The 19,341-nt window shown below is 43.1% G+C and overlaps 1 protein-coding gene across 1 annotated transcript in view; it reads left to right on the top strand.

The window, feature by feature from the left end:
* The first annotated feature begins 438 nt into the window (after nt 1-438).
* CTNNBL1 (catenin beta like 1) overlaps nt 439-19,341 on the top strand; it is a 161,999-nt gene continuing 143,096 nt past the window's right edge. The window contains exon 1 of the mRNA XM_040447091.1: nt 439-570. Within this exon, the coding sequence (XP_040303025.1) occupies nt 541-570 (30 nt within the window). The 5' untranslated portion in view covers nt 439-540. The remainder of the gene's footprint in view (nt 571-19,341) is intronic.

The following is a 19,341-nucleotide window of genomic DNA, read 5'->3' as shown; positions in this document are numbered from 1 at the left end:
ATGTCTTAGAAATCCAGTGTGTATTTTATTTACATTTATGGCACATTTCAATTCAGACTAGTGTATTTCAAGCCCTCGGTAGCCACATGTGGTTAGCGGGTATAGAACTGGATAGTGCAGTTCTATGCCTCAGTTTCCTTATCTGTGAAACGGGGATAAAATTGGCTAGGTCACTGGAAGGAGAGCACCTGTGAAACACTCAGCACTCCGCCCTGCACATAGGCGGCGCCCAATAAATCTTGGCTCCTTTCCGTCTTTTCCCTCACCGCCCCGCCCCCTTCAAGTCTCCGCCTCCTTTCCCCGCCCCCTCCAGGCTCCGGGCGGAAGCGGTACCGTCGCAAATGCAGCGCGCTTTACGGTGGCGTTGCCTTTTCCCGCAGTGTGGCCAGGTTGCGTGCCACAAGAACTTTCAGCTCATTGGCTCTGCGGCCCGCTCTCGGCGCTTTACGGCTGTGTGGCTGGAGCCCCTGCGGAGGGGGGCCGCGTTTTGGGCGTGAGTGGAGGGAACCCGAGTAGCAGGTGTTGGCGGGGCCTGAAACCATGGACGTGGGCGAACTTCTGAGCTACCAGGTATGTGGGACGAGGAGGGCCGGCGGGCCGTCCCCTCACCCGGGAAGCGGTCGCGTGGTCGGGGAACCAGAGCCCCTTTATCTCACCTCCTCACCTCCTCTCACCTCTGTCCCCGGCCCGAGTCCCCTCACTTCTCATGCCACCGGCTACTCTTTTCACTTTACTCCCCCGAGACTTTCCTGGGCGCTTTCAGTTCATTCCTTCTTAGAGCCCAGGCCCCTCCCTCTCAACTCCAGTCTGGGCCTCTTCTCACCCTCCCCTGCTCCGGGGCCTGGCTCCCTTCAACTCTTCTGAAGGCCCCGGACCATCTTCACAACCATCTTCCTTCAACTCTCTCTTGTCCCCCGTCCTTGAGTTGGTGGTGGTGGTGGGAGGGCCCTGGTCTTTCCTGCATTTGAGCCCCGGCTTCTCCACTGACTGGCCCTGTGGGTTTTGGACAAGTCGTTTTGCCCTCTTGGAGCGTTAGTTTTTGTATATATAAAACGGAGACAGTAATAACTTCCTAGTAGGGTTGTTTGAGGAGTATGTTAACTATTGGGTGTGAAAGCTGGTTTTAAAGTGTAAAAGCTGCACCTGTGTTAACTGCTGTTGTCGGGAGATGTTTGGAATTCTAGCATGGGATGGGACTCTAGGGATCTTGTTTTCCCTGCTCAGGCGACTTAGTGGGAGACGGTGGCCCAGAGGGCAGAAAGGACTTACCCAGAGTCACTCAACACGTAAGAGCTGGTATTAGAGCTAAGGTCTCCTGGCTCCCAGTTCAAAGGTTTCCCCCTCTTTGACTTTCTAAAGAGGTCCCTTGTAGTTGTTCATATGGCTATTAAACACTTGAAACGGAGCTAGTATGAATTGAAAAGTACTCTAGGTGTAAAGTCACACTGAATTTTGAAGATTCATATGAGAAATAACATTTTTAAACCGATCCTATGATCTTATTGATCAAATCAATTACCTTGATTATTGATTATGTTGATTAATCATATGCGTAATCGGTGACATAAAATTGTATTTAAGATAAATTTTACCTGTTTCTGTTGATTTTTTTTAATGTAGCTACTAGCCTTTTAAAATTAAAATTTACATATATAACTGGTCTTTATTCCCATCGGACAGCTCTGTAGTAGAGAACAGGTGATTAAGAGCCATGAGTCTGGAGCCGCATGTCTCTTGGAGTCTGTTTTGCTACTAACTGGCAGCTGTAACCTTGAACAAAATACTTAATCTCTCAATGCCTTGTTTTCCTTATTTGTAAATGGGGGCAAAGATGGTACCTACCACATAAGCCTGTTGCAAAGTGCTTAGGCCAATGCTTGTCAAAGTGTGAAGGTTCAGGAAATGTTAGCCATCATATTCACGCCACTCCCTCAGCCAATATACAAAGAATGGACCTTGAAGACTGTAGACATCGTAGAAAAGAGCTCATAAGCAATGGGAGATAAATAGCCAAGAGATTTATCTCTTTAAGACAGTTATTGAACCAGAAAGAAGAAAGGAAATGGGAGGGTTGTCTCTTTGAGAGTTGTAGAATGGCTAGTCCATTGACTCAGAATATTAAAGCTAGAAGAGGTTCATTCATTTGCTCAAGAAACATGTATTGAATGCCTACTGTATAATGCACCAAATCCTCTGACTATAAGGCATTAAAGGAAACAGACAAGGTTCTTGCTTTTGTGGAGCCTGTAGTCTGGTAGGGAAGTAGCAAGATAATGGGTCAATAAACATTCAGATTGTGATAGGTGCTTTGAAGGGTAAGCAGGGTATGTGGTAGAACCGTGCTGTTTGGTGTGGTCACCTGTCACTGGGACCTGTGACTACTGAACACTTGAAATGTGTTGGAATTGAGATCTGTATGTGTAAAGTTGGAATTGAGATCTGCTGTATATGTAAAGTACACATTGGATTTCCAAGATTTAGTATGAACAAATTAGTATATATTAATACTTTTTATATTGATTCCATATTGAGATATAATACTTTAGATATATAGGCTTAAAGAAAATATATTATTAAAATTAATGTTACCTTTTGAAAACTTTTTAAATGTGACTACTAGAAAATTTAAAGTTATATATGTGGCTCATTTGTGGCTTTCAGTATGTTTTTATTAGACAGTGCTGCTAAAGAAAATAGCCCCTGGCAGTAGGAGACAGGACCGGTTACCTTTGGTAATATGGTCTGGGAAGGACCTTGAGGAATGGATGTTAAAAGGACTGAAGGTTGAGAAGGAGCCAATCATGGAAAAGGGCAGAATGATCAAGGCAGAAGGAAGGGCAGGTATGGGGACTATAAGGTAGAAGCTGGTGTTGCCTGTTAGAAGACCAGGAAGAGGACCGATGTAGCTGGAACATGGGTGAACAGGAGAATGGCAGGTGATGGATAAGAGATGTAGGCAGACGACAGACTATGTAGGCCTTCCTATAGGCCATGACAAGGAGTTGGAATTTTATTTGGAGACATGTTATAAATAACCTAATGCACCCCACTTGTTTACATATAGAAAGCAAACCCCATTCTGGTAAAGCACTTCCCTGAGGCTGTGGGCTAAGGGGGTGGCAGAGTTGAAACCAGAATCCTGATCTTATTTTCAACCCTGTTCATTCCCCACATGCACTATTCATGCGTGCCGTTTCCTTTCTGTAAGATTGATGTGCACTCCTCCTGTTCCTAAAAGATGGTACAGTCTGGAATCTAGTCCATAATCAATCGAATGCACCCATCCTCTTGTGGCAATGCGTGAGGATCATTTGAATTAATGGATGCAAAAGCTCTTCAAAAACAGTAACATTCTATAGATATGCAAGATGCATTACTTACCTGTGTGATCTCTCAAAGTCTTTATAACAACCCTACGAAGAAGGTACTGTTTTTAACCTTGGTTGTACAGATGAGGGAACTGAGGCGCAAAAAAGCACCTACCTCATAGCTGAAGCTCTTAATGACTGTGCTGGACTGCTGCCTACTCTGTGCCTGATGCTGAACTAAAGTGCTTCCCGATGAGTTCTTACATTTAATTCTCGACATGGCTTTTGAGGGGGGTGGTATGCCTATTTTATAGAAAAGAAAACTCAAGCAAGGGAGGTCAGTTACCTGCTCAAAGACAGTCGGTAAGAAGCAAAGCCAGAACTAGAACCAAATGAATACCCAAATCTAGTTGTCCATTTTGTCTTCAGAGTTTTAAAAACTTTAAAAATTGAAGTATGATATACATATAGAAGAATGTAGTATAGAAAAATTTAAATGCCGTTGATGATAGTTACGATTTACAAAGTGGACTCAATGTGACCACTGAAGTTTGTTTCTCAGGGAGATGGTGTTTGATTTGAACATCCCCACCCCTAGAGTTTGATTCAGTGCCTCCTGTGGGACCTTAGAATTTGCATTTCTTTTTTTTTTTTTTTAATTTTTTTTTAATGTTTATCTATTTTTGAGAGAGAGAACATGAGCAGAGAGAAAGAGGAAGATGCAGAATCCGAAGTAGGCTGTAGACTCGGAGCTGTCAACGCAGAGCCTGACGTGGGGCTTGAACCCATAAATCATGAGATCGTGACCTGAGCCTAAGTCAGACACCCAACTGACTGAACCACCCAGGCACCCCAGAATTTGCATTTCTAACAAGATCCCAGGTGATGCTGAAGCAGAGGGTCCAGGGATTACATTTTGAAACCGGTCCCTGGTCTAGAATGATCTACATTCCTTTTAAAATTTTTCTCAGCTGAGATTCTCCTCCCTTCTCATAGCCATTAGTTTGCAGTTTTTTGAGCTTAAGTTATACTTATTCCCTGCCATCCAAGATATGGAGAGCAAATCACTTAATCTTTCTGGGCCTCAGTTTCCTCATATGCCTAATGAAGGGATTAAGTAAGTCTCTCTGAGCTCCCTTCTAACTTTAAATTCTGTGATACTAATTATTTAGGCCAAGAGCTCTAGAGATTTCAAGGGATAAAAAAAGCTTGATGTAGGAGAATGTATCGGGGCTGAAAATCTGAGAGATTTGAGTTTTAATCCTCCCTTTATCATTACTTATCTGGGTGACTCAGGACAAGTCACTTCCCCTCTCTGTATATAATTTTTTTTTATCCACCTGTAAAATGAAGGACTTGAGCCATAAGAATTCTGGTTGTTTCTTTTCCTGGAATTAAGAGATTAAGGTAAGCAAGGAAAATATGTAATGTCAAGAAAAATGTTTATTAAAAGTATTTTCATATTTTTGGGATGCTTCCTGAATTTCATTTTTGGGGCAGCTTGGTGGGAAGATTCCAATTTTCTGCTGTGATTGGTTCTACTAGTAATAGAATTAGGCAGTGAGTGCCTCAGTATATGCCTTATATCCTTGACATATGTTAACTATTCATTTAAGAAGACAGGAGAATTACAGTGTGGACAGGAGGTGGTGGAAAAAGTCTTAAAGAGGAAGCCAGTCATGTTCCCAATATGGAAATGTACTTTTTTGATGCCTTCAGGCTTAGACATCTCATCAAGAAGTGTGTCCAGCAGTTCCTTGGCTGAGAAGTGTCTGCTGCATAGGCGTGTATATGAACTTCAGGGCATTCTCATTAATACTAATTCCACAGATGTCTGGGAAAAGTTCTTACCTTCCAAGTTTTGCAATAAAGAATTCACATTAAGTGCAGCTGGGCTCAGTGGGAATGACTTGCTTTGTGACATGAGAAGTGTGCTCTGTGAGGCAGATTGGGGTCAGGGACCCTTGGTTTTAGCAATACTGCAGATGCCCACTCCTCTTGTTAGCTATCAGTGATATCGTAGCATCTCCTTGGATTGCAGGAGTTTACAGGAATTTATAATCTTGCTCCTTTCCCCTTAGAAGTGAAAACATTTTAATGACAGTAAACTGACAGGAATAGTATTAAAAAGAAAGTGTTTGAGAGAAGGAAAAGTACCCTAATCTAACGAATATTTTTATATTCCCACAGTTCTTACATGCTGGATAGCTATAATCATTGTGTATATACTGTTTTGTATTCTATCTTTTTTTTTTTAATGTTTGTTTATTTATTTATTTATTATTTTTTTTGAACGTTTATTTATTTTCGGGACAGAGAGAGACAGAGCATGAATGGGGGAGGGGCAGAGAGAGAGGGAGACACAGAATCGGAAACAGGCTCCAGGCTCTGAGCCATCAGCCCAGAGCCTGACGCGGGGCTCGAACTCACGGACCGCGAGCTCGTGACCTGGCTGAAGTCGGACGCTTAACCGACTGCGCCACCCAGGCGCCCAATGTTTATTTATTTTTGAGAGAGAGGGAAAGAGAGAAGACAGAGCTCGAGAGGGGAAGGGCCAGAGAGAGAGAGGGAGACACAGAATCTGAAGCAGGCTCCAGGCTCCGAGCTGTCAGCACAGAGCCCGATGCAGGGCTGGAACTCACGAACCGCGAGATCATGACCTGAGCCAGATCCTGACCTGAGCCGAAGTCGGACGCTTAACCTACTGAGCCACCCAGGCGCCCCATGTATTCTATCTTTTTAACGCTGCCAGAAATATTTTCTGTGTTTCTGCATAGTCTTCGTGTTATTTTTAATGTTTTCGTACCTTTTGCTAAAGCGATAGACTATTTTCCCTTAAATTGTTCCTCTGTAATTAGAAGAATTATCTGTAATTATTTTATAATTATTTGGTTTCCAGGTTTTCGTTCTTGGAGATACTCTTGCAGTGAACCTCCTTATTTGTGTGGCATTCTCCCCCTCCCACCTCCCGTTAGAAATTACCATATGCCATCTCCTGTGCTAAGTATTGCATGTACAAAACTTATTAAGACATGGTCCTGGACTTTAAAGAATTCATAAGCTAAGGAATGAGACAGATATTTCAACAACAAACGGTGTGAATAAAGGATTATGGGAGCATCATGGAAGGAATGATTGGATAATGCCCGGAGAAGGGGTGTATTCATGGGCTGAATTTGACGTGGTCACTGAAGAAAAGGGAGATGTTGGAATCTCAGCCGCGATGAATGAATAGGAGTTCTGTGGGCAATGAAGGAGGCTGAGGAGAGTCATTCTTGACTAGGATTAGTGAGAGCAGAAGCATGGGAGTGAGATGTTCCGAGCATTGAGTCAGTGGAGGGGAGTGGCAGATGATGGTGTCCCTCGACTGCAAATACATTAAGAAACCCATAGTGCTCCTATGGAATTAATCCTTTGTCAGTTTACAGTGCTAACAGCGTGCGTGTTCCGGTCCTACCACAATCTCGATACTACTAGTTGTCACAATTTGATTTTTTCTCATTAATCTAGTAAGTATATAAAGTGTTAGTTCAGGTTTGCTGTAATAGGCATTTTTTCCCCTGTGTTTATCATTTGTGTTTCTTATCATCTGCCTCTTTCTCCACAAGGTAGTGTTGTAGTTTGTAATTGAGTTTTCCTGTTGTCGTTTTTGTTGGTGGTGTGGATGTAAGAAGCATTTTGGAAGCCTGAACACCTGTGCTCATTCTGTGGCGCCCCATTTTACCTACAGTCCTGAGAATATTATCCTAATCGTGATGTTGTTTTACAGTATCGTGAAATAGGCTTTTCTTGCATGACAGTTTAGGGCTTTCACAGTTGTTTTTTGTTCGTAGCGGGACTATAAACAACAGATAAAAAGCTATTTTTATTGATATTCCCATTTCAGAGTGTTTTCTGTTTCATCTCCTGAGTGGTATTTTTCTTAAGTTCGTTTCCTCTCTTTGCAGCTTCCTCATCCTCTTTCTTCCTGGTGCATTCTCTTCATACTCACAAAACACCTACTTACGTGCCTCCTTGCACATTAGGCCGTTAACTTAGACCAGCACCTAGCAGGCTGTCTCACCTATAACTGATGCTTAAAGAATGGTTGTTTAATGATTGGGTGAGTGAACCAGGACGTACCTTCAGATATGCTCTGGTTGTTTCCCTCTTATCTCGTTTGCTTGCTGACTCGTATGTCTTTGCTTTCGTGTTAGACTTCAAGAATATTTGACTCGGGGCGCCTGGGTGGCGCAGTCGGTTGGGCGTCCGACTTCAGCCGGGTCACGATCTCGCGGTCCGTGAGTTCGAGCCCCGCGTCGGGCTCTGGGCTGATGGCTCAGGGCTGGAGCCTGTTTCCGATTCTGTGTCTCCCTCTCTCTCTGCCCCTCGCCCGTTCATGCTCTGTCTCTCTCTCTGTCCCAAAAATAAATAAACGTTGAAAAAAAAAATTAAAAAAAAACAAAAAACAAAAAAAACCAAAAGAATATTTGACTCAAATATGTTACGTCAGCTTCTGAATTGTCCTCTTGCATATCATCTCTTGCTACTCTTGCTGCAAAACCTACATTTTTCAAAGTTTTATTTTTATTTATTTTTAATTTTTAAAGTTTATTTACTTGTTTTGAGGGAGACAGAGACAGCGTGCAAGCAGGAGAGGGGCAGAGGGAAAGGGAAAGAGAGAGAATCTCAAGCAGGCTCCACCCTGCCCGTGCAGAGCCCAGTGTGGGGCTCAAACTCACAAAACTGTGAGATTATGACCTGAGCCGAAACCAAGAGTCAGATGCTCTACCAACTGAGCCACCCAGGTGCCCCTAAAAGTTTTATTTTGAAGTAATGTTGAATTTACAGGAAATTACAAAAATAGTGAAGAGAGTTTGAGTTTCCATTTACTCCTCACCCAGCGTCTCCTAAAGTTAACATCTTCTGTAAGCATAGTACAATGATCAAAATCAGGAAATTGACATTCATATGCCAGTAACTGAATTACAGACTCAATTCAGATGTCATTAGTTTTTTCCACTAATGCCCTTTTCCTGTTCCAGGATCCTGTCCAGGATCCCGCATTGCATTTAATTGTCGTTTTTGTTGTCTTGTATGATCTTGACATTTTTGAAGAGTACTGGTCAGTTGTTTTCTAGAATGTCCAAAACCTACGTTCTTGAAGGTTGACAATACCGTCTGCCAAAGATTTTCTTGAGCCTCATTACTCTTGATTTTTCATTGGAATTTGATTCTATAATCCTTTTCCTCATCCTAGATGAACTCATCCATTCTTCAATCTTTCATCACCTAGGTGTAGACAACTGTTAGCTCACTAGCCCTAGTCTAGTTTCATGTGTCTTTTGAACATTCTGACCAGATGTTCTGGTATCACATGATTTTCTGTGTCTCTACTCTTGCCCCACCACCTACGCCTGATTTTGCATTTTAGTCAGGGGTGTCTCTGTTCAGCAGATTTTAAAGAAGCTTTGGAGATACTTCTCAAAGATGAAAGACGAGGTTCTTTTCCCTATGGATCATAAGATCTTGTGAACAAAGAGGTCTAGCTCCTTTCTCAGGAGTCAGGAGGGTATTGAGCTCTGAAAATGTTTAAGCCACACATAGCTCTTGCTCACATAGCTTGCAGTCTAAGGGGCGGGGGGCATCCCACGGATTTGAAAACAGATGATCCAGTCCACAGCGTTGTTGGCGTTATAGAAGAATGAACAAAATCGGATGGCACGGGCAGGAGCATCTCGGCTGTCGGGAAAGCTTTGCAGAGAAAGTGTTGCTTCTTCAGTCTTCTCTCTATTCCTTCCTTTCTGTTTCAGTTGCCACCATTGTTGTTTAGACCATTGGGACTTTGTCAAATAAGTAGTTTCCAGTTGGTCTTACTTTTTTGTTTTTGTGGATCTTGTAGCGGCATGGTGAATGTGGGTTTATTTTCTTTATAGGCCAACAGAACTGTTTTCTCTGGTCATAGACTTCAGTCCTACCTATTTCAGCTTCCTTGGAGGTGGGTGTTATTGAGATGCCTGATTTCGGCAGTGGACTTGAAGAAGACAGCCATAACTTTCTGCAGTCTCTCACTAGGTGTCGTTTAAATTGGGGGATTGCAGGACACTGGCAAGCTCAGTCAGCGGGGCATGCGACTGTTGATCTCAGGGTTGTGAGTTTGAGCCCCGTGTTGGGTGAGAGCTTACTTAAATAAGTACATAAATTGGGGGATTGATAAATTCAATTTATAAAGCTTACCCCAATGGAGAAGTTTACAAATGTAAAAATGACTACATTGGAGAATGTAGATGGCTCAGAGAAGCTTGTCCGCTCTATTGGAGAAAATAATTCAAAGCGTGTGCTCACTAGGTGTCAGTGTGGTGAATGAATGAACACTCACTTGGGGGTCAGACTGCCCATGTTTGAATCCCACCTCTGCTGTTTGCCGGCTGTGTGACCTTGGGTCAGTTATTAACCTCTTCAAGCCTCAGGTCTCCATCTGTAAAATGGAGATTTTATAATAGTGTATCTCTGCCCGCCAGTAGAAAAACAAAACAGAACAAAACTCCATTTTACATCCTTTTTAAAATACAGGATTAAATAAGAGTGGGTAGTGCTGAGTAGTATAGTGCCTGACACATAAGTGCCCAGTAAATGTTAGCTTTTGATTTTTAATTATTGATATAATTACAAACAACACACATGCTGTAGCAAAAGAAAAAAAATGTTTTTTTGAATTCTGCAAAGCTGCCTCAGTATTCCCAAGGTCATTGGTCCCTTGGAGATTAAGGTTTAGAGTGCTATAAAAGGAAATGAGAACAGTTTGTCACCCACACATGCCACAGTATAGAACTGTTCTCAATAGATTAAAGCACAACCCTACTCTGCCACAGTTAGCAGTCATTGATATCAAGAATTATGTCATCAACACAGTAATTCTTTTCCCCAGGTCTCTTTAATATTGCTGAGATATCTCACTGTTCCCCTTTTCTAGTGCCAGAAATCTCATTTACAAATTACTCCTTTCTTTTTCTTTCTTTCTTTCTCTCTCCACCCCCGCAAGGTTCCTGAAGGAAGTGGTTGTTTTGGTCTGAGTCTTATATAGCTATAGAGAAATTGGAGTTAGGAGAAGGTATAGCTGAGATTCTCTTACTTTCTCCGGAGTCAGCCATTTGGTTTTAGTATTTCAGCTGAATGATTCAAAGCCGTTTTCTTTTCTGCAGTGTTCTAGGAGTGACTGATCTGAAAGTGTGTTGGCCTAAACTTTACAACCCCATCTCCATGGTGGGTTGGTAAATAGAAACTAGATTATCTTCATCCTGAGTTCAGTGAAAGATCTAGTGAGACTACCACAGGGCATTTTCATCTCTTAACTCGTTTTAGATTATCAGTTGCCTGTGAGCAGATTATCTACCTGGGCTCCTTAGCCTTCCTGTCAGCTCCCCAGCAATGTCCAAAGCCATTGACTGAACTGAGAAGGATTTGAAATCAAGCAGAGAGTGTTATGATGCTTCTCTCTGAATGCGTCTGACTGTATTCCAGAGGCACATATGCTTGGTTATTGAACAGTTTGTTTGGCATTATTTATGTGCTTGTTTTGTTAACACATAAACTTGAGGATTGATTACATTTTTTATTTGACCCACCTCTCTCCAGTTAAAAGCATCGGAGTTAAAATTATTTTTGGGATTTTTAATAAACGTAAACATTAACAGTACATCAGTCTTCTAGTGTATCTATCATGTTGGAATGCTATTTTCTTTGCAGCTTTGGATAAAAATAAAAGAATTGTAGCTAGAGTTTGTCCTGTTATCTTTTACTGGCCTCTTCAAACATTAATACTTCCATGGGAACAGCTAATAGCGTCTCATATTAATGATAAGGGAAATCCGAGCATTTCAAGGCTATGTAATCATTGACAGAGAAGCTGAAACATGGACTGGGAACTCTGGCCAGGAGTAGCTGTTGGGCAGAGGAAGGTAGAAATGCCAGCAAATCAACAGAATGCTAACACTCAGCAAGAAAGGAGGATAAGAAACAACATCACCGTTGATGAATTGGGGGTTGTCATGGGAAGAAACCCACGTTGAGGTTTCTTTTCATTTTATTTTCTTATTTTTGAGAGAGAGAGAGAGAGAGCAAGAACGAGTGCAGAAGGGCGAGGGAGAGGAAGAGAGAGAATCTTAAACGGGCCCCATGCCCAGTGGGGCTTGATCTCACGGCCCATGAGATCGTGACCTTGGCCAAAGAAAAGAATTGGACACTCATCCGACTGAGCCACCAGGTGTCCTTCATATCACCGTTTTAAAAAAGGAACCTCAGCCTGGGTGGCTCAGTCGGTTAAGCATCTGGCTCTTGATTTCGACTCAGGTCATGAGCTCACAGGTTGTGAGATGAAGCCCCTCATGGGGCTCTGCACTGACAGCATGGAGCCTGCTTGAGCTTCTCTCTCTCTCTCTCTCTCTCTCTCTCTCTCTCTCTCTCTCTCAGTAAATAAACATTTAAAAAAATTTAAAAGGTGGTATGAGTTATATTGAGTTGCACTAACTCCTCTTTTGTCTGGTCTTTGGAAAATGTGGTGTTCCTCATAAATAGATTTTCCAGATAGAAACTTCTAAGTGGAGCGGGAGTGCTAGAATAAGAACTTTCTCTTTTTCCAGGTGGGGCAGGCATGGCATAGGGAGGGAAAGCGACTTGCCTCAGGATCCCACGTACTTGATTGATAAAATGGAGTTCAGAACGGTGCTTTTTCTGTATTTAAAACTTGAATTTTCGTTTTGTGTGGAGTTCTTTCTAAAACGTAAACATTCTTGCCATTCTCAGTTGGTCAGACTGTTTTCTTAGGGTCATGATTATGAACACATGTTAATTGTGCCCAGATTTCTCTTACGGCCTTTTGAGGTGTGGGAAGTTTTTACTCCTGTGTTAAAACACTTCAGAGCGTTACAGAGAGATTTTGAGTTCTTGTGCCTCAGTTTTTCTTGCTTCTCTTTGGTGTCCGCTCTCACTCCTTAGTGGTGTTTGATAGGATAAAGTAGGACAAAATCTAACCTCTGAGGCTCTTTTTGCTTTCTTTTCATGGTGTCCTGAAAAGTTGAGGTGGTTTGATGAATGAAGCGTTAGTATTCTTGGTCATCTTTGGATGAACTGTAAAATTTTAGGACTCTTAGTTACTGAAGTCTGTAACTAATACTAATCATATCAGTGTCACTTGTCTTCATTTTTCATCCAGCATTTCTTCTAGATCTCTTTGCCTACCATCTTGAAGGTGATCTCTCTTTATCTCTTTGGCTTTATCTCTCATTTCTTCTTTTCCCCTTCCCCGCCCCTCCCGGGGAAGGGTGCATCTGCTCTCTGGCTCCCAACTGCTGCTTCATCCAGAAGGACTCTGGCTGGTTGGGTACTCGGGCTGCCTCATGTGCTATACCCTGCCTTTGCTGGACCTTTAAGACCCAGCCTCTGGCCTCAGCCCATTGGTAATCCCCGTTGCTAGCCCGTCTGATCCTCCTCGGAAAGGACAGCTTGGGGAAGACTCTACCTGAGAGGCTTGCAGATTTTCAAGTTCTGCAACTTTGAGAGTCTGCAAGTTCATCTTAGTCTTGTCTTTGCCATTGTCTCCTGATCACTCAGCAGGAGTTGATGAAGAACAAACCAGTGTTTCTAGGGCATTGTGACACATGCTGACAGTCAGGCTGTGAGCCAGTGTAGATTTTTGAGGCTTAGGAAATTTCATTTAGATTAGTGATCCATACTGAACCTTTCTTTTCTTTTTTTTTCTTTGAACCTTTCTTTAATTATTCAACAGATACTTATTGACTGCCTACTAAATGGAAGTTGCTATGCTAGATACTGGGAATAGAGATGCACAAGACATTTGCAGTCCCTTGGCTGTATGGACTTATATCCAGGGAGGCAAGGCCGACAATAAACGAGAAAAACAAATGCAAATGAATAAGAACACTCACACAAGCAAACAAATACTACACACACAGAACCAAGATAATTTCAGATATGGATATGAAGAGGGGAAATGGGCTGACAGAGTGATGGGGGAGCATCAGGAGGTTCTAGAAGGCCTCTCTGAGGAGATAACATTTGAATTGAGAACTGATTGATGAGAACGATTTGGCTACATGGAGCTGTTGGAATAGCGACATAGGCCCAGGGAAAACCAGTACGAAAGCCCTAAGGTGGGAACAAGCTTGTCATGCTTGAGGAAGGTGGCTGGAGCATGGTGAACGAGAAAGAGACACAGAGATAAGGATAGACAGAGGTCAGCTGTGGGGAGGTGGGGGAACTCTAAAATGTGTGGATTTTATTGTCAGTACAATGGGAAGCCATTAGGGGTTTTAAGCTGTGGTGTGGCACAATTTGGTTTACGTTTGAAAAGATCACTGTGTCCCCCGAATGTAAACTACATTGGAGGGGAGCGGCCTGGCCAGCTTAGATGTGCAAAGTGGGCAGAACTCACCTTTGTGCTGCAGAGGGCCATAGCTGAAGCTGTGCTCTTCCTAGGATAATTGTTTTCCCACCTAGGTGTTTTTCAGAATCTCCCAGTTCTAAACATTTACTCTATGTTGTGGCTTAATCAAGAAGCAACGCTTTCCTCGTGCCAGGCTTGGCACAGAAAATGTGGGCATGGTGTCTTTTGTTGAGCACCCTGGCCTGGAGAGAATGAAGAAAGGAGCCCCCGTGGACCTGAGGACAATGCAGCTGACCTTCAGCACCTGGTAACTTGTAGGAAGCTTTGGAATCCATAAACTTTATGTGCTTCTGCAAAACAGTTGCAGATGGTCTGGACTGATGGTGAAATATCAGTGCTGTTTTGCCCAGATCTACTGTGGCTGTCCTCTCCACGTCTGGTTTTACATTACAGCGGGTAATTAAAGGGGCACAGCTCTTTCTGGTTGGCTTAAGGGGAAATTTCAGTGTCTGCCAGTTGTGTAAGTGACTGCAGTGAGCAGTGGCTATGAATGGCTGCTTTTTGTTTTCAGAATTAAAAAACAAAAACAAAAACAAGCCCCCCCAAACCAACCAAACTTAAAAAGAACTCTTTCTAATGAAAGGGAATAATTGCCTTTGCTTTCTCTGCTGATTCTCCAGTGGGAGTTCTGCCATTAGACTTGTCAGACTTGGTTGGCAGGGACTTTTTCTCCTGAGTTAGCACAGAGATCTGAATGGGCAGAGATAACACAAATTAGCAATGGTACAAGCATATCTGCAGAGGAACAGATTTCCTTCTGACCAAAGGTGCCGTTGGTGGGCACCACCCTAATTCGCACTGCATCTCTTACCACCGATGACAGGACTTTTCAGCAAATAAAAAGAATTGCTTAAGCACCACCTGAGCTGGGCAGTTTTTATAAGACTTTTGAGTTTCAAAGGCCCTCAGGCTGCTCAATCTGCCAATGTGAAGTCACTGAATATTATCTCCTTGGCTTCTTACTGGGGACCCTGATACCTCATTTAGCATAATGAACTTGGGAAGACAAATTGTGATCTCTCTCTCTCTCTCTCTCCCTCTCCTCCTCCCCCCCCCCCCCCCCGCCTCTTTTGGCCAAAGATTTCTTCTTTTATCTGCACAGAACCTACAAGGACACAGAAGGCTCAGTGGGAGAAGAAATGGTATCTGCCTTCTGGCTGACATGCCTTGTGCCAGTGGTTGCGTGCGGGTTCCATAATGAAGATTGCAAATCACTTTCCGTCTTCTTGGAGCCTGTCCCATAATTAGAAGATTAAACATTTTGTTTAAATTAGTAATTTTCCCCTACCTCCTGTGTGTGCTTAAAATCATCATTAGAGCAAGATGGAGTCTGGTTGTCTGATACCGGGCCCCACGTGCTAGTTTGTGATCGTCAGCAAGAGGTTGAGGAAGTCTTACTTCAATTAGAAAAGCAGTGTTGACCATGGTTCACCTTGTGTGAGGCAGAGGCACTTCTGACCATGTGAACTTTTCGATTGCTGAGTCCGGTGAGTAGAGCTTTTCTCAGGAGCGTGACACCGAGCCTAACAGGATACTATCGGGAGGAGGGCGCAGCTGGGCTTGAAGTGTTGCCTCTGCGTCAATGGCAGATTTGCCGTCACTTGAAAGATTGTGTTTATGGGGGAAAAGGGTTACTTACAGGGATGGTATGGTCCTGATTTGAAGTAAATGAAAAGCGACTCATAAAGGAGCTTTTAGAAATTGTCATACTTCTAGTGAAATATAAGAATATTTGTTTTCTCCTCCCTATGCCACCACACCAAAAGAAAAAGACCAAAGGGCAAGGAACTGCCGGCCCACTAAGAGCTCGGCATTGTGCTATTTGATTTATATGTGTCATTCCATTTCATCCTAAAAGCAACCCTGGGAAATCAGTATTCTTATTCCCATTTTATTGATGAAGAAAGGAAGTTCACAGAAGTTTAGTAACTTGCCCAAAGACACGAGGAAGTAGATGGCAGAATCTTTTTCCTAACAGAGGGCTCTGGGGGATGAAGGTAGCTGAAAACCAAGAAATCCCGAGAAAATAGAGTGTAGCAGAATGCTACCATCCATCCCCCAATCTCGTACCTGCCTTGAGTCTACACCCAACAGAACACCATACACTGGTTATCAAACCCAGGAGAGTGGAACACTGTATGGGTTACCAATCCAGGGGAAGACTCCAGACACTTCTGCCCATTGCATCTTGGTTTTGGAGTTGCCAGTGAAAACAGCACACAGTTAACTACCGGATGGACTGATGCTTTACTCACACAGAGAAGAGACAAAGCAAGATCAGCCCCTGGAATGTATGTCTGTCCCTTGTGGCTAGTGGGGCCCTCCCCCTTCCTCTGAAGCTGGTGCAGGGCAGTTGGCCTACATGCAGCCCTCTCCTGCAACAGAAGGACCCCGACCCGAAAGCTAGTGGTGTGCCTGAGGGGCACTGACGTACATGCTTAAGCAGAACGTAGGAACTCTCGTCGAGCATGAAACAGAGAATGATATTGCCACACAAGGTGATAAGCCTGGCACGAGCTGTATGGGCTCCTTATCTCTAGTAAGGAAGTGTTCCAGGCCTGAGGCCATTCTTACACAGCTGAGTCGGGCTGGAAATACTGCGTGCAGGAGACTGCCTTTCCCAGCAATTCTGTATTGACATTACTTGGTTATATGTCTTTCTTCCCATTGGACTTTGAGCTCCTCAAGGACAGTGACCAGATCAGGGCATGCTGTGCAGTAAATGCTCAATAAATGTCTCTCTACTTTGAATAAAGGAAAGAATGAGAGATGAATGAATGAATGAAGTAGTGAATCAATGATTGGTGGCTGAATTTGGTTCTCTTCTAGGTGTCTTTTTATGTTGAGACTTAGCACCTCCACAGTTGCCTTCTCTTTCTTGTCTCTTCTTTCTCGGTGGAGAGTGGATTAAGCTTTGTCTGTGGATGACAGTGGCCCTATCATTGCCTTAAAAACAATAGATGATCTTCATAAAAGCCCGATTCTTGGGGCGCCTGGGTGGCTCAGTCAGTTAAGTGTCTGGCTATTGATACCGGCTTAGGTCATGACTTCACAGTTTGTGGGTTTGAGCCCCACATCAAGCTCTGCACTGACAACACAGCTTGCTTGGGATTTTGTCCCTCTCCTCTCTCTCTGCCACTTCCCTACCCTCTCAAAACAAATAAATAAATGAACTTTAAAAAAAAAAGCCCGATTCTTACAGTGTAGCCTGAGAGTTGACTGGCTTTTTTTTTTTTTTTTTTTTTTTTTTAAGACTGGCGTTGCCTCTGACTCCAAAGCAAGAAATGGATTGATCTCTTTATTTGCCAAAGATTTGCTGCTGGTCTACTGTGGGCCATAATTGCTGTTTTCTCTTTACCCAACCTTCTAGGCAAAAAGAGATAATACAACAAGATGAGTTTTTATTTCATGTTGATTGTACCTGGTATACCCATTTTCTTTTTTTTTTTTTCTTATTTATTAACTACTTTTTCTGGGTTAGGCACATCCTCAGTATGAGGGCTTTTTCTAGGGATGAGACTGTGATATGCTCAGGGTCACAGTGTAATAACAGACTTTGATGTCTACTAGTAAAGTCCATTTTCTTCTAACTGTACTATTCTCCCCCCTTTTTTTAAAAAAATTATTTAATGCTTTATTATTTATTTTTGAGGGAGAGAGAGACAGTATGAGCCAGGGAGGGGCAGAGAGAGAGGGAGACACAGAATCTAAAGCAGGCTCCAGGCTCTGAGCTGTCAGCACAGAGCCGGACACGGGGCTTGAACTCAGGGACTGCGAGATCGTGACCTGAACCAAAGTCGGACGCTTAACTGACTGAGCCACCCCGGTGCTCCTTATGCTCCCCTTTTAACGATTCTAGTTTCGCATCAGTTTCTTCTGTGCTTTTTGTTTTGTACAGGCCTGGGACACACATAGGTTTCTAAAACAAAAAGTAGTAGAGCTGCTAACAGTTCACTTAAGTTTAAGTAGCCTCGGGAAACACATCTGTAGCAAGCACAGAAACCAGTGAAGGCAGGACGATTTCCCAATCACAGGGTGGAAGTATGACGTACTGGAAAGAGCTTCAGGTTTAGACTGTTTAAATCCCGTCGCTGCTATTTTCTAGCGGTTTGACCTTAGGCAGTTCACTAAGCAAGCCACCTGAGCCTTGGCTTCCTCATTTGAAAAACCAGGGACTGGGTATTCCCTACCTAGCAGGGCTGCTTGAGGAGTAAAAAGATGATGAAATGTTGAAGGTCCCGGTACATGATAAACACTCAGTTCATAGTGACTAGTGCACAGCATGGATAATCACTTGGTGAGGAGGCTGTAGAGGAATTCTTTATGGTTTCTTGAAACCCTAAGATTCTCTGACCTCAGTGCCTCCTAAGAAGCGATTTGTGAGATTTATGTCTGACTTTGCCTATTCAGGCCCGTCCCGGCTTACTGACACGGCTTTGTTTAGAGGAGGTGGCCGAATTCCCTCATGTGCAGGGTTTTTCGGCCAGTGTTTCTCTGTGTTTTTTGGTATGTTTGCCAGGATTCTCGAGTTTCTAAGTGATTGCAGCCTGAGACGAGTTGGATTGATGTCAGGCTGCTTTAACACAGGTGTTATAAACAAGATGAAGAGGTTGTCGAGAAGGTATCCGTGGAGCTCGGGGACTGGCTTTCTGGAGTCGTTCTAAATTGACAGCTAATGGCTAGCCTTGATGGCTCTCTCTGAGCTGGTCGGAACTGACTAGAGATTCACCCACAGAGGAACCTTGCTTATGAAAATTCACTTTCCTTTCCTTTCTCAGAGAGTAAAGCTCCTGTAACATGTAATAGTGTCTTTGCACTATGCAAAAAACAGTGGCCTTTGCACCGTTTTAAGGTACCTTTTTCTAAGGCAGCCAATTCTTAGGGTTTTTTATATTTGATACCATAAGCCTGCCAAGCTTCAAAGAAAACTTTAAAAAAGGGGAGGGATGGTCCACATTATTTTATTCTTTTATTTATGTTTCTGTATAAGACAGTTAATTAATTATCTTAATCTTTGGTAGAGTCCCTTCCTGCCCAGCAAAATAGGCGTTTCGCCTTATCTGCTCTGTCTACTAGATGCTACTGCTAGGAAATTGAGTGTCCTAAAATGTTCTTGAAGTGAACAGTTTTTAGCTTAAGATCACTTTAAAGCCATTTTATAGCCTCCCTGAGAGAGAGTCGTGGAGCTGGGGATAGAGCCTGTAGGAGGAATTTGTAGGGGGCAAGAGGCATTTACCCAGGCTCCCACAGAATTCCTTTCGATCATATTCCATGTGGCCACGTGGTCAGTGTTCTGTTTTCTGGGTGGAGAAACTATTTCTGACTCTGAGAATAACTCATTCATCGTACTTGTCTTTATGGGGAACAGAGGTGTTTGGCAAACTTTAGTGGTTTCTAAAGCCTGTAGAAATAGTAAAACCTTTGAGTTGAGGAAAATAAAGTGCATCTTAGACAAGAGTAGACATGAAACCATCTCTTTTCATTGTTTTTGATGGGCTCATCAACAGGCATGTATTGAGGCCATAACACCAGATACTTCATTCAAGCTGAAAGGGGTAAATCGGCCCTAGAAAGAAAGTATATTCTATAATG

The sequence above is a fragment of the Herpailurus yagouaroundi genome, unplaced genomic scaffold (genome assembly GCF_014898765.1).
Source record: "Herpailurus yagouaroundi ecotype Mexico unplaced genomic scaffold, PumYag 196, whole genome shotgun sequence".
Taxonomy (NCBI): domain Eukaryota; kingdom Metazoa; phylum Chordata; class Mammalia; order Carnivora; family Felidae; genus Herpailurus; species Herpailurus yagouaroundi.
Note: the sequence above shows the minus strand (reverse complement) of the source record. Positions and strands in the feature narration are given on the sequence as shown.